This window comes from Sebastes fasciatus, chromosome 14, assembly GCF_043250625.1.
Source record: "Sebastes fasciatus isolate fSebFas1 chromosome 14, fSebFas1.pri, whole genome shotgun sequence".
Classification (NCBI taxonomy): Eukaryota; Metazoa; Chordata; class Actinopteri; order Perciformes; family Sebastidae; genus Sebastes; species Sebastes fasciatus.
In genome coordinates this window covers 20,176,637-20,192,354 of record NC_133808.1, presented here as the reverse complement: position 1 = coordinate 20,192,354, position 15,718 = coordinate 20,176,637, and the positions used below count along the sequence as shown (strand labels likewise).

The 15,718-nt window shown below is 40.1% G+C and overlaps 1 protein-coding gene across 1 annotated transcript in view; it reads right to left on the bottom strand.

Moving 5' to 3' along the window:
- The window catches only part of tmem198aa (transmembrane protein 198aa), a 40,793-nt gene that overhangs the window by 10,221 nt on the left and 14,854 nt on the right, over window positions 1-15,718 (bottom strand). The window contains exons 2-5 of the mRNA XM_074659590.1: window positions 10,496-10,744; window positions 3,513-3,751; window positions 2,479-2,691; window positions 1,044-1,167 (exon numbers count right to left, since the gene is read on the bottom strand). Of these exons, the coding sequence (XP_074515691.1) occupies window positions 1,044-1,167; window positions 2,479-2,691; window positions 3,513-3,751; window positions 10,496-10,637 (718 nt within the window). The 5' untranslated portion in view covers window positions 10,638-10,744. The remainder of the gene's footprint in view (window positions 1-1,043; window positions 1,168-2,478; window positions 2,692-3,512; window positions 3,752-10,495; window positions 10,745-15,718) is intronic.

Genomic DNA, 15,718 nt, shown 5'->3' with positions numbered 1-15,718 from the left:
CGTTTCTGAGCAGAAGCTGTGTCAGACTGTGGCTTTATTTCAGCAGTAAATCACAAGATGTGTGTGTTTGTGCATTTTCATGAATTCATTATAGCTTTTATGATGCTTTTAATTAAAATTCTTTACGGAAAAGATCAAAATCTTGGCTACGGTTTTCTGACACGTCATGATGATGACATGTCCCCTCAGCCTCAGATGTTCTCATTTCCCCCGGGTCCCTGAAATTTTTATGGGACTTTCCAAAGCTGCCATTCCCTTTGTCCAGAAAATGTCCCTGGTGTATTCCCGCCTTTCCATATCACCTGACCTCCACACTGCAAGTCTGCTCCCAATTCCCTGAGCAGCTCCTCAGCAGCCCTTTATCCATCTCCCCCTGCATTTGTCTGTAAATGTGCCCGTGATCTGCTGCCTGTGTTTGGACCTGCTGCCTTTGACCCCTGTTTGCTTTGTTTGCTTGTTTGGACTGACTTCACATTGCTGAGTAAGCCTGTTTCTGACAAGAAATCCCTTTCTTCAACCTGCTCTGCCTACAAGTGTCCTCAGCCCTGTTATCAGTACTGTGACAATCACATTTTTTTATTTTACATAATATCCAATTACCAATACAACAGAAGCTATCAAGAGTTGCAAAATAACAGTTTTTTTCTAGTTTAGTATGAAGTCAGTGTTGTTGTTGTTTTGCTACATTATTGTTATTCATAGGTTATAGTGTACTCTAAGAGAAACATCTCATCAGATGGTGCTTTTCCGGCTATAGAAACACTGTTGTACTCTTGCACATGACCCATAAACAGCTAAAATAAATCATGCAATATACCGTAAACAATTTTTAATTTCTTTTCATACTCTCCACCTGTTCGAGCTTCTAAAACGGTCTTGAAGTGTTGAACATACTGACATAATATGACACGGTTTCCTTCAATCAAAACTAGTACTCAATTCCACAAATATGGAGCTACAAACGCGACAATATCTGTGTCCTGATTTTGCTTTTGAACCTGGTTAAAGGAGTCTGGTTGTGTGTGTAAAGCAGCATGACTCACCCTCTGTGTGAGAAAATCCCTCCGCGGTGACTTTCCATTGGATCAGCACTCCAAGGAGCGCGAGGACAGGCCACACCCCCATGATGACCCACGTAAACCAGCACACCGGCCTCTTTGGCGCCACCTGTAAACATTACACTCACAATTTTAGATGAATAATTTCATTTGAATAAATCAAACAAAATCATTAATTTGTGCAAAAAGAACTACTTTCTGACTAAATGATGACACTTTTGTCCGTTTCTCAAAAATGCTCGAAATTGCCACCAAGCACTGCGCTCAGAGTTCAAATTATTTTAACTTTGACCTCGGTTGTCTCTGACCTTAGTTATTGTTGCCTAGAAACAGTGAATAGTTCCTTGCACACTGTTTGATGACATATTATAGGCTACTTGTGCAGAGCGAAGAGCAAATTTCTTATCATGTGGGCTTGCTTTAGAGTTCTCAGAGTTATTCGTGCACAAAAAACACAACATATGAAACACTGAAATATCAATAAGAGTGTTAAACATCAAATAGTTTGGTTGCAAAATATGAATCTTGAAGATGAGACCATCTCAAAATGAATGCATTTATATTTTAAACCTGGATGTTACATCTTACAGGTCTTAAAAAAGGAGCATAAACCACAGTTGCTTCAGCAGTCTGTGGGTTGAGTCAAATAAAACTAAGCAAGCAAATGTGAAAGAGCGCGTTTCTGAAGACGGCTCCTCATCCGTTCTCTGTTGAGTAAATAACAAAAGGTCTGAGAGGTAGGGTCTATGTTGAAAATTAGATAATGGTTGAGAATTAGATTAACTTTGGGGCTACAAACCAAATACAGACAGAGACAAATTGAATGAAAGACCTAAATAAATGATTGGAGAAACTGAATAAAATTCAGATGCTTCCATACGGAGAACAAAGGGTCACTGAAATGTGTGAAAATGATTACAAATGATATACTTTGGCTATTTTGTTGCGAGATCACAACCCAACTGGACACCTGTGGGAGGTTTTGGACGGATGTGCGCTCTCCACCAACATCAAAACATCAAATGAGGGAATAGATTTTTGGATTAAGCCAGTATGCAGGACTATTTTATGGCAATATTGGATTTACAGTGTTTTTGCATTAGTGCTGTCAGCTATTTAATTCACTGAGCTCAAAAACAGACATTTTCCATTTGGATGTTTTATCTACAAATGGGTTTTCAATTGAATTTGTAGGAAGCAGACTGTATACAATGACAACATAAAATTACATACACTCATTGAAGATGTATTATCCATGCTTACATCCACAAACATAACAAATACACAGACCTCCCTGTCACACATGACCACCCTCAGACATACAGATTATTCACACACAGAAAGAAAAACATGCCTCGAGGTAGCATTTCTTTCTCCCCTGCCACTAACAGTTTGCACAGAAACACACAAACAAGCCTACCCTGAGTCTCTCGTAGACGTAGTGCACCAGGGCGAACAGCTCTATAAAGTAGTCCACGGTGACGGTGATGGTGGCCGAGCCAAATGTGGCGGTGGAGAGGGTGACGAAGCAGCGCTGCCACTGGAGAGTGAGGACGGCAAATAGCGTCCCAGAACCCAGGAGGATACCCAGAGGAACCCACACGGTTTTTGGGTGGTAGAACTCCTCCATGACCTTAGAGAGAGATGGGAGGGTTAAGGGTTTTTATTGTTTTAATCAGCAGAATTAGGGCCTGGTCACAGTTAGTTATGACATTACTTTAGATGTGTTAGATACTGATGTGCTGATTTGTAGTTGGCGAGCTATTTTTTTTTGCGTGCACCTAAAATGACAAGCTAAATAGAAAGCCAGCTAGCTTTTGGGTTCTGCCTATGCAGTAATCTGCTGCTGGCCAATTTATGTGTCGTCTTCTCTCAAGACATTACTGCCCTGGGAAAGTAAGGGTTCTACAGGATCTCCTGGACTGTGCAAAAGTGGTAGATAACCACAACCACACTTGTCACTTTCAATGCTTTATTCGTAAAGCTCACTTGCATCAACATAAGGTGCCTATTGTATACACTGTCCTATCAACATTTTTAAATCTAGAAATTCTTTAGATTGAAGGATTAATACTTTAAATGTGCAGACACTTGTCTTTGGTTTTATGTACTTGTGTATTACATTATTTCTTACTTATTGTACATAAAAAACTGTATTTTAATGGCAAATTATTGTAGATATACTGGGTTTCCCACAGTTTAATGAACATTTATCAACCATAATATACTGTAATTCAATTCATTTTGAATATAAAACCTGCTCTATATTTTTACAGTTTATTACATGTAATTTTGTAGTATGGTTATTTACTGTAATTTGGCGGTATACGTCTGTAAACTTGGCTCCCAGTGCTTTAAGATTTCTTTTTTTACAGTGTTATTTTCCTTGGCATTCTGTACATAAAATCAACATTAATCTAAATAGTGTCAAATATGTCAAACGCGTCTCCTCACCACCAGTGAAGCCACTCCGACCAGCAAGCCCAGCAGCAGGCCCACCATAAACAGTCCGACACTGCGGACCAACATGGTCACCAGGCCACACAGGGTCCCGATGCCCAGGCCGATGCCCACTGACGCCTCGACGCTCAGCTGAGTGTCCATCACCCTCTCCTTGTAGCACAGCATGAAGATGACCACGGAGCCAAACATGAGGCCCGTGAGGAACAACACGGCCTTGAAGCATCGATAGCCTGGAGGGGAGATGGGAAACGGATCACTGTGAGGTTGTCACAAGCATACAAACGCTGGTACACGCTGTACCCGTGTGTGTGTATATGACTCAGTTTCTGTTTAATCACACGAGCAGCACTTTCTAATGATACATTGGGATCGACATAGCCTGAACAGATGCTTAATCAATCAACATACCGCAATCAGTGTACAACAACAGTAATAAAGCCAACATATGAATCATCACATATGTATTTGGGAACCTAACTAATTGTTTCATTCATTTTAATAAAACATTTATGTCTTACAGATCTATAATAATCCAGCAAAAGCAACTATTTTGGCTGATGTTTATCATCCTCCATAATAACTTGTTTTTTCTTTCAATTTAGCTCATGGGTGTATAATAAGAACTGGATACCGGACCCCAGGACGCCTTTTCATTCCAATGACAATTGCTCGCCCACTGAATATGTGCAGTAGTTTTTCTCCTGCTGACCCCGCCCGCGAGTTCCCGCTCGGCCCGTAGAATTTACATTGTGATGACGTTACATATTTTTAAATCGCTTTTCTCAGCTCGAGGAAAGTTTTACAAATATAAAACTTCCATGGATCAAAAATTCATAACAGAAAGCGTCATAATCGACCTTGTTTGCAGTTCGAGGTGTCCTGTCAACAGCTGCAATACCGAGAGTGGCCACTGGAAAAAATCGGAAGCAAGGCTGAGTGGCGGCGCTGTATCCAGGTCTTATTATAGAATCAGCATTAGAAATACTTTATTGATACTCGGGGGGAAATCCATGAACAATAGCTTTTCAGTTCATCTAGCAGGTCACACCAATCAACTCTTTGACCACTTTAACTCCTTCCTGGTCCAATTGTATGTTGGTAGCAACCCTAAAATTGTTCTTACAAATGGTTTATGACTGATATATACCAGATTAATAAAAGATATATCGACCGGTAATTCATCTAATAGTTGCAACAGAAAACCCTTTATAAAGCGGTACATGTATTTGATGTCTTTTTTTCACGCTTACATTCTACAGACTTCTTGATAATAAAACGGTGTTATCCTATCTAAACAGAGAAGATCAAATATGATGCATAATGAAAAGCAAAACATTAAACGTCCAGCCTCCTGTGGTGGGTATAAGGGAGGCATTTCTTCATTATGAGCAGATAAACGGTCTCTATAAACCTTCATGAAACTGCTTTAAAATATGATAATCATCGTATTACAAAAGGTCATCCACATTCATTAGTCAACAGCCAGCTGAATAGAACAGCTGCTCTCCTTCTGCTTGTTTTTTTTTTCTTTTCCCATCTTATGGTCCCTCCTGTCCTTGGCTTTCTCTCTTTTTATCTCCCACCAGTTTATCTCCATTTTAATGTGCTTTATGCAACGACGCCAATGCATTAAAAGCTCAAATTATCAACAGTTACAATCTCCTTGGCCCTTGCTTCTTGCATTTATTAATATTTGCGTCTCTCTTTCTATTTGCTCTAAATCTCCTTCTTTCTCCGTCCGTCTCGAGGGGGAACCAACATCAGATTGTTATCTGTGTGTAATCAGGCATTGCACAGCTGAGCCAAACAATACTCTTCCCTTCATCCAACCCCACCGTCCATGCTCCTCCCTCGTGGCCATACCTCATATTTGATGCACTTCTTCGAGCTTTCTTTACTTTCCCTCCACTCAAATCCTGTGGTATCTTTCAGCCACCAGGCCCTTAAATAAGAAAGCCACTGTATTTTTACAGCTCTTTTCTGTCTTCTGTAACAGAATGTCTGAGTGAATACTCTGACATGGAGTAACTGGAGCATTTCCAAAAGCATCTACAGCCATTCGAACATCCGTTTGGTCAGCCGCCGTCACAAATTGTTCTTCCATATCAGATCGTCTCCAGCAATCGATGAATACATTTTGAAATATCATGACTGCTCCTAATCTTCTGGTCCACTTTCCTCTGACCCATCCTTTGCTCGGTCCTCTATCTCCCCCACCCCTCCTACTCCCTCTTTTGTTCCTCGTTGCTTCCCTTACTTTCCCTCCAGCCATCAAACCCTCCATCCCATCTGTTCACTCTGGCTTATTCAGCTCTCGTCCGTCTCTCTCTTTTCCTTCGCCTCATCCATCTTGTCCCTATAACATCACTCATCGTTTCTGCTGCAACTTTGCTGTTGCTGTTTTTGGGATCAAATAAATGACAGCTAACCTTTTCTTCTCGAGACCTTGGAACTAAACCAGTTTCTACAGTTGCAAGAGGCATCCATCAGCAGGGAGATTCAATTTTCATACTGCAGAAATGCCATTTTAAATGTGACTGCGGTGCTTCTGAGGAACGTCAACAATATGCATTGGGACTCATTTGCAGGATGGAGACTTTGTTTGGAGCGATATCTGGCACTGAGGATGAAAATGCACCTCTTTATCTTCTATTTCTCACAGAGTATGCTGTCAAACAAAGAGAGAAACACATAGACAACAGATGGTGAAGGACTGAGGAGCTATTTGAAGTAAAATGATGCTATCGTATAATACAACACTTTGTTGTTAATGTTTTGGAAGCATGTATGTGAAACAACCTTTTTAATTAGTGTGATTCTCTAAACTGAAGTTTTTGTCAACTAGAGACTTTCAGAACAGATACAGAAAACATTAACAAGATAAAGTATATTTAAAGAGGTATACAACATGGCCTTTTGTCTTGCACAACCCTGAGGGCACACTTGACATTTTCTGCCCTACTAGTGTGAGGATCTACAAATAGCAACGCTTCCTACATCTTTTATCCATCTGACAATTTGATGTAGGTGGCTGCGAGCCACTACTTTGTAAAATAAAGTTGTTGGGTAGCCTGTTTGTAATGCAGAGACTGACGCTGCTGATGCTTTACCAAGACATGTACAGCGAATGTTAATGTCCTGTGTCTCTCTCTTTTCCATTTGTATGCAACGCATCTGCTTGGAGCTTCAACATACATCATTATTCATCCAAAAACGGCACAGAGGTTGCTTTCCCAAAACTGTAATTCTATATATTTTCTACACAACACAATTCTGTATTTTCATTACATGAAACATTAACTTTCTTGGATGTTTTTGTCTTGCAGTATTTTGTTACTGGCAGTATAGATTTTTAACATCCCTGTACGGGTCTGAAGGTGAATGATCTGAGCTGTGAAGGATGGGATTTAAGTGGTCAAGTAATGTAACAAAGGACGATTGATCACAAGACAATACATTAGGGCGATTAATCGTTATTAATAGCAAATTAAACGCACATTTATTATCTGTTCAAAATGTACCTTAAAGGGAGATTTGTCAAGTATTTACTACTCTTATCAACATGGGAGTGGACAAATATGCTGCTTTATGCAAATGTATGTATACATGTATTACTGTAAATCAATTAATAACACAAAACAATGACAAATAGTGTCCAGAAACCCTCACAGGTACTGCATTTAGCATACAAATATGCTCAAATCATAACACGGCAAACTGCAGCCCAACAGGCAACAACAGCTGTCAGTGTGTCAGTGTTCTGACTTGACTATGACTTGAACCAAACTGCATGTGATTATCATAAAGTGGGCATGTCTGTAAAGGGGAGACTCGTGGGTACCAATAGAACACAATTTAATTCACATACCTTGAGGTCAGAGGTCAAGGGACCCTCTGGAAAGTGGCCATGACAGCTTTTCTTCGACAAAATTTAGTGCAAATTTGGAGCATTATTTAACCTTCTTTGCAACAAGCTAGTAGAACATGGTTGGTCCAATGGATTCCTTAGGTTTTTCCAGTTTCATATCATGCCAATATCTTTACTCTCGCTTTAAAAATGAGCCCGCTACAACCTCCAAAAGATCAATTGAGCGAATGAGTTAAAGAAACCAGTGGCGTTAAAACAATTTTGGGTTAATGCATCATTATCTCGTTAACATTGACAGCCCTACAATAAATACAAGTTGAAAATTCAATTCATTATGTGTTGTATTAAGGTTTAATTAAACACATTTCCAGCTGCTTCTGGGGGATCTTTTTTAACTCTCATGGCTCCATGTTGTGTTCTTATTTGGAAATCAAAATGCCAAAAAAGTATAGGGTATATCGACTCTCTAATAGCATTTGTAGCACGTCTTGGTGGTCAAGTGGTTACTGATGCATACCATGTCACTGGAAGAGAGTTCAAGTCTCTCTACACCGTTTACTGTCCAGTAAATGCAAAAATAACATTAAAAAACTATTTGCTTATGATCTTGTGTGCCTGTCATTAATTGACACAGCCGAAGCAAAATGAAAATCTCTGCCACTGCCTCTTTAACTAGAAAATAGCTGCAAGTGAATGATTACACAGGCCCGTAAGCCAACCCAAGGCAATATACTGAAATTAATTGTACCTTTGTACAAAAATGCACAAGTCATTCTGAATGTCATTATTTGAGCAGTTTTATGTGATTAAGCCAGTCCCTATTCAAGTGGAAATACAATTTTTAATCCAACATTTTTTTGTTGCAACAAAAACAACTCTTAATGTAAGACGCCTGTAGCCATTACAGCAGCTCTCTCTCTAATTATTTATTGATTACACATTCCTGTAATGACGTTACATCCAAACTCATTAGGATGAGCCCTTAATACTTATGAAGCAATCCAACGCAGTCACACACTGGGCACAAGAGTAAGCCTCAAGTAAGGACTTTGTAACTTCACATATGAATGGACCCATAAAGTATGAGTCCGGGTGTTTGATGGCACAGGGGAATACAAAATTAAACAACAACAACAACAGGGGTCCGCTGCCAGTTGGGTCTGGTATTTTTGATTAATTGCAAAGCCGCTTCTTTTTTCTTTCAGCAGTGCCGCTGCAACATTTAGTTGAAAGAAACGGGAACATGCCTTTGAATAAGCAGCAGAAGATGCTTTTTTTACCCTTTAAAAGACAGCAGGCAGTCCAATCCTTTTTAGTATGTCTGCTTATGACAGCAATTTGGGATAGGATGTAGGGGTATTGGATATTCAAAGACTTGATGCAGTTCTATGAAAACATATGAACATATAGCAATGCCACAATAGCTTAGTCTGTAGGAATGAGATTTCCATATTGATTCACATAGTCAGAAACAAGACAACCTCCCTGTACTGCTCTTAAATCGATAATATCATACACCAGCAGAGCAGAATGAACTTGATTTCAGGGCTCCTTGGCTACATGTTGTAGCACGTTCCAATTATTTCCTGGCACTTACACATACAGTATAGGAAGTATATATCAGCTGCATGTCAATTTCAAGTGTTTCAATCATGTCTGTCATTAATGATACTGGCTGATATCCATATATATATAGACATTAATTAAAAAAAAAATTTAAAAAAAAAATATATATATATATATATATATTTTTTTTAATGTCTAGTGGATCCTAGATCCTGTCAAACTAATGTTAAAGGAATAGTTCAAGATGCTGGGTGATACGCTTATATACTTTCTTGTTGAGAGTTAGATGAGAAGATTGAAACTTCAGCCAGAAGACAGCTTATTTTAGCATAAAGCCTAAAAACAGAGGGAAACAGCTGGTCTGGCTCCGTCCTAACGTAACAAATTCGTCCGACTAGCAACTCTAAAGCTCACTAATTTACATGTTATATCTTGTTTGTTTAATACGTACAAAAACCATAGTGTAAGAACAAATCATTGTGGTTTTGTGGGGGACTACATGTAGGTTATCTGCACATGATTATTTCTTGGCTGGTTGCAGTAACTTGGACTTGTCCTTTTAAAACTTGTATGGATTAAACTAATTTGCAACGTGTTAATTAATGAGCTTTAGATGTGCTGGTCAGGCTGTTCTTTTACACCGTTAGTAGCTATACCTACATAAAGTAATGCACTGTAATTCATATATATCCCATGAAATTAATTTGCATGTAATCCACATAATCCTGAACCAGAAAGCATAAAGAGCGACAAACGACACACAGGGAGAAGGTCGGGGAGGATGGGTCGGTCAAAAGCCATGGGACACTCACCCAGGAGACCGGTGTTCGTATCCAATGTGAAACCAGAAGTCAACTTAGATGTATTGGTCACATAACTTACGTACTTAAGTTATGCCACTTCTGAAGTTATTTTAACCCAAGCCACAAACTTTTCCTAAACCTAACTAAGTAGTTTTGTTGTCTAAACCCAACAAAGTCAATCTTTTCCTAAATGAAAAATTAGGAATACGTTTTCGTAAGATATCATACGAACCGTTGTATGTGGATACGTTGGCTGGTTGGGCCGATTTTGTTTCCTTTGCACAGATCCAGGCTAACTGTTTCCCCCTGTTTCCAGTCTTTGTGCTAAGCTAAACTAACTGGCTGCTGATAGTAGCTTTATATTTCAAGTACAGACATGAGAATAAGTGAATTTCCCAAAAATATTCCTTTGATTGTCAACTGAACAGGACACATTAGTTTATGTAGGTATACAAAATGTAACCTGGATGAAAAGACACATACTGTAGACCTCTTATGCCAATAATAGAGCAGCAACAGTACTCTTAACTGATGGCGATTCGCTTTTTTTATCTGACACTGGTGGGCACAAGTGGCTCTGAAATAATACCAGGACATGGTATAAGCTGTTTCAAGCATTTTATGAAATCACATTTTTTTCAGCGATCCCATTTAATGCATGAGAACCTTTTAGATATATTTTAGTGAGTACCAGCTCAGACCTTAATGAGCAAAGCTTTGACTACATCATCACTTACCAAAGAAGCAGTAGATGATCCCGAAGAGGCAGCACATGGAGCAGACCACCGAGGGAACGATCTCATATCGCCTCTCGATCTCCTGGTCACACTTCAGCCCCACATCGGCCAAACCCAGCAGCTGATGGGCGGTGGAAGTCATGGTGACTGAAGTGCAGGGGGCGGGGGGAACAGAGGAGGGCAGGGGTTGGAGGGGTGAGAGGTGGTGCTGGGACGACTGGATCAGTGGGCCTCACCCATCGAGACTACCTGCAAACGGGAGGCGTAGAAAGAAAGCGATGGAGAGAGAGAGAGTGGGCGGGAGTGAGAATGAATGAGAGACAGACAGAGGAGAAAGTGATTATTGATTGCTCATTTTAAGTACTCAGCTGTGAGTGCTGACAGAGCAGTAAGCATACATTACAATTCAGGGAAAAAAAGAAACATCTCAGCCACTCTAACAACTACTGCAGCAGATGGAAATGAGTGCATACTAAAAAAAAATAGCAATTCAGCCACCATCATTCACTTGGATACACAGTAGCAACAAATTGTTGCCAACAAAGTATTTGACCGGCGGCAGAAAATCTGCAGCACACACATGGTGGTTGCCATGGAAAGATCAACATCAACTAATTTTTATAAATTTACATGTGATGGGAAGTTTAGAGTTTTTTGTTTGCACCACAAAGCTTAAAAGCCCTTAAATATTTGCATCTCTACTTAGTCCTGATCTGTCGCTGCTCTAATTACCCACTTGGAAATAATACCTCAGCAAACACTCACTCACTGCTGTTGTATTGTCTCGCTGAAAGACTGCTCTGTCATAACTTTATATGGTACAAAGTAGTGCTGCAGTATTGACCGTGTATCATGTTTCACTATTGTTGTGAAACGCTCATCGGGAATAGAAATACTAGAGCATTACAAGTATTGATTTTTCATGCTGCAAATGCTGAATATAGTGTGTTGGAAGTCTTCCCTGTCTGTCATGGTACTGATGAGCTCTGGGAGGAGCCACCAGCTCACCTGAACCCAATTGAATCAGTGCTTCTATAACTAGGAGGGAAGAACATTACTCTGTTTGCACTGCTACCAGCCCCAGTCTTCATCAAGTGCATCGTCTAGTATCCACCATTTGATGATTGTAAAGGGGAAACCCGTCTAAAATAAAGTATGTATGCTTGAGTGTAAAAACAAGATAAAAACACGAGCAACCAAACAACTTATTTTGGATTTTAGTAGGAAGTCAGGAACAAAAACTCCAACACGTTCTCATACCAACTCGTCACATACAGCCGCTTTGTCACGCTCCTAGACATCACTTTATTTTCAGCATCAAAACCGCTATAGTTACCCTTGGCGTCACTTTAGGATTAGGCAACAACACCACTATATTTATGTTTAGGATCATCATCATAGGAACATGGATGGGCTTAGAACTACTACGTGTGTGCAGTGAAAATGACACTGAATGTTGTGAACACGGGACATGAATGAACAGCTGATAGTAACATGACGTATGGGAGACGAACAGCGGTCTCCTGGATGAAAGCCCTGTGTTTGTTGGACCAATCCACCTCCCCTTCCCTGTCACACTTTTTCTCTGGGCGTTTACTGTTGCTGCAGACGGGTTTACAATGTAGTTAATGGAAATCCCGGTGCGTTTCACACCGGCGCTAAAGGGGTGCCGTGTGCGGCGGTATCGAACGCCGATGGCCGTGACAAAACGTTGCTATTTCATGCCCTGGGAATGAGAACGGGCTGAAAACTCTTGAGCCATAGAGTGCAATCATTTTCTACATTTGGGATAGAAAGGGCAAAACTTATGAGGCAAAAGCGGCTGCGGCAGAAACACATCACATCCAATGAAGAACAAAACAACATCTGGACTGCAGTGTGTTCATTTTACATGAAAACAATTTGATTGATTGTAACCTTTAGTAAAAGCATTCATTGTGTTCATTAACCTAATCCAACGTACAATAATAATGTATAAGCATATTGCACCAGTAATTCAATGTCATCACCTACTGTATATAATTAGACTCCAATGATTGACTTCAATGTGTAAATGATGCCATAGGGCAGCTTTCTCCATTACACTGTTTGTCGGGTAAGTGAGCAATTACTGGTTTCATCATTCATTTTTTGTACCCAGTGTGTAACGTATATTACAACCTATCATCTAATGAGTTGTTATGTACTGTTACATAGTATAGCTCAGTATTGATAACATCATTCATAATTGATCTCCTTTTGTCCACAAAAAGACACAAGCAGATCAATTAGGAGTGTGGTGTCAGCTATAGACACGCTGCTTCGAAATTACAGTCATTTTCTTTTTGTTGTTGAGGATAAAAAATACGCCTGGGGCTTCCACTTTGGTTGTATCTGTGCCATCAGCCTGATAAAAGTGATCAAAGTCAGCTGTGTTTCACATATTTTGTGTGAAGATAGCCGAGGGTAAATTCAGTCGATCACTGTCACGCTCTACCCGAACATACATGTAATAGCAGAACACTGTTTTACTAAAAAAAACTGCATTAAAGTAAATACTAAAAGCACATTTTTAAGTGAAGTGTGCACAAAAACACATCCAGTTGCAGTGTAATAGACTCTCACTGTTAACCACACACTCATTCAGGCACCAAATCCCAGTGGTTTCATTTCCAGGTGAGACAAATTAAGACCTACTAAGCGTATAGACTCGCTCAGCAGTGGATACCTTTAAATGGGAGCTTCCTCTAAGTGGCAGTCTTTTACTCTGCATCACCATTATGTCACAAAACAAGCACTATACATCTTTCATGCAGCCAATTGCAGTAATTCCTGCAAAGGTATGTGTGCACACACACTTCCAGTCTTTCCTTTTCCACTGTTTCCATTAGCCATGTGTGATCTGGCCCTGTTCTCATCTCCTTTACTCCCATCTGCACGTACGCTGTCTGTCTGGCAAAGCCCCAGACTTCAGAAGGAACATGAAATCTTGAAAGGGAAGGTTTTACGGATGTAAAAATTGTCGTCGGCCTGAGTACAGTAGTGCTACCCCCAAAGCATATCACCTTCTTGTACTGTACTTACAGAAATACACTCAAAACCTGCTGTTCTCTTACGGCCTCTGTGGGTTACAGGTTGCGTTCTGTTACTCTGGATCCATTACCTTTAACTCTTCCAGGTCACTGCACTTGTCATGTCAGAGTACAGATGACACATACTCACATAATCTCTGTCACCTTCTCTTGCGTTTTACTCTTGCACACGCATAAACAAACATACAAACAGTACACATATTCCCCTGCCTGGCTGCACAGGGGAGGTAATCCTTATCGACTTAGTAGAAGCTGATGCACTGTGACACACACACAAACACGAGCAGGCACCTCTGGAGCACTGAACAGTCAAACTCAAGATCGATTATCATTTCAGCATGACATGTGGGCTTTGGAGAAAACAAAACGACACAGAAGTGGGATTCAAGAAGAAATCATAATGAAATATTGAATAATTCTAGACGAGCTTTTGAAAGGAAATTATGCATTTTTGCTAAAAACAAATGTTTTCCAGTGGTCAAGATTAGGGATGCACCGATACTGATACCGAATCAGATATCGGGCTGATACTGACTTAAATAGCTGGATTGGAAATCGGTGAAAATCGGGCAGCTCTATCCAATTCAGTTCTATGTTTATATACTATATACATTATATACTGGAATTTGAATTCCTGTTTAAGTTTTGACTAATTTATTGCTGCATTAAAAAGGTTTACACCTGAATTGTAATCCCTGTTCATTTTGAAGATTATTTACCAAGTTGCTAGAGTATGATTTATTATTTTAATGATAAATAACAATTCCGTATTTATGTAAGGGATAATGTACAGCGAGCCGGTCACTGTTGTGCTTCGCGTCGGGGTCCACTGTGCAGCATCGCCCTGAAGGGGATTATTTCACAACAATGACCCGCTAGCAGTACAGTATCCCGCTTATTACTTGGCTACTTAGTTAAGAAATCAATAATTTGACACAAAAATGGTCCGCCAGAGTCCGACATCAGGACTGCGGCCATAGCAACGGTCTGCTATAAAGAAATAACAGACAGTAGAACGCTGTGATTGACCAATCAGAATCAATTATTCAACAAAGCCGTGTATTTATTTGTTACATTTTGTTTTACAAAGTTTGAAAGCAATTTTTAAGTCATGCCCGATGTTTCCTTATACATACTCTAAAATAATGTCACTTCCACACAATGAGGCATACAGATTATTGATTAAACACTGGTATCGGATCGGTACTCGGTATCGCCCGATACTCAAAGCCCAGGTATCGCTATCGGGACTGAAAAAGTCAAATCGCTGCATCCCTAGTCAAGATAAGTTAAAAAGCAGTAAAATAAGATAAACTGACCATCATATTGTGGCTATCTAGAGTAGGAAGAACTCAGTGGTTTAACCTGTAGCTCTATTGTTCGTAACAAGCACACCATCAGCACTGCAGAAAAGAAACGTCTCTGCACTCGCATGAGGGAGAATGTCACCAAAACACACAAACATAAGTCAGAGTCTAACAGCATTCATCTGCAAAAAACACTTGTATAACAATGATGGAAGTGTGGAGAGGGATGAGCCAAATGAAATGAAGAAGTCTACAGTGTCTCGATAAATAATTGCTCAACATTCCCAGGTGTCATTAAGACGTCTACTAAATGTCAGCTGCTATAATTGCTTCTAAACCCCTAGCCACGGTACCTTTCATCAGATCCTTCCCTATGTCAGCAACACCCACCTGAGTCTGTGCCTCTGGGTTTCCCTGTCACCACTAATATGGAATTAAAAGCATTAGCATAGATTAAGATGAACTATAAGCTAGTATTAAACATTTTAATGATAGGGTGTAAACGATGCTCCCTGTGGGGGAAGTCGGGAGGACGTGACTCAGAGCTAAACGAAAGCTGATTAGCATTAACAGGGGGTTTGAATGTCTTCAGTGGCACCATGTTAGCTACAGAACGTGAACTATACAGCCGTGTCAAGTACAACAATAACTGTGAGGATAATGCTGTATTGATTTCTGAAGTTAATTCCGCTCACAGGTGCACAGTAGCACTCCTAGAGCAGGAAACATCAACTGAGTAGGTGCTCATCGACAGGAGAAAGCTGTCCGGTTCATTGAGCGATCCTACGCATCACAGCATCCTGCTGCCTGGCAGACTTGTGATTCCCTGACAGCTGCTTATCATT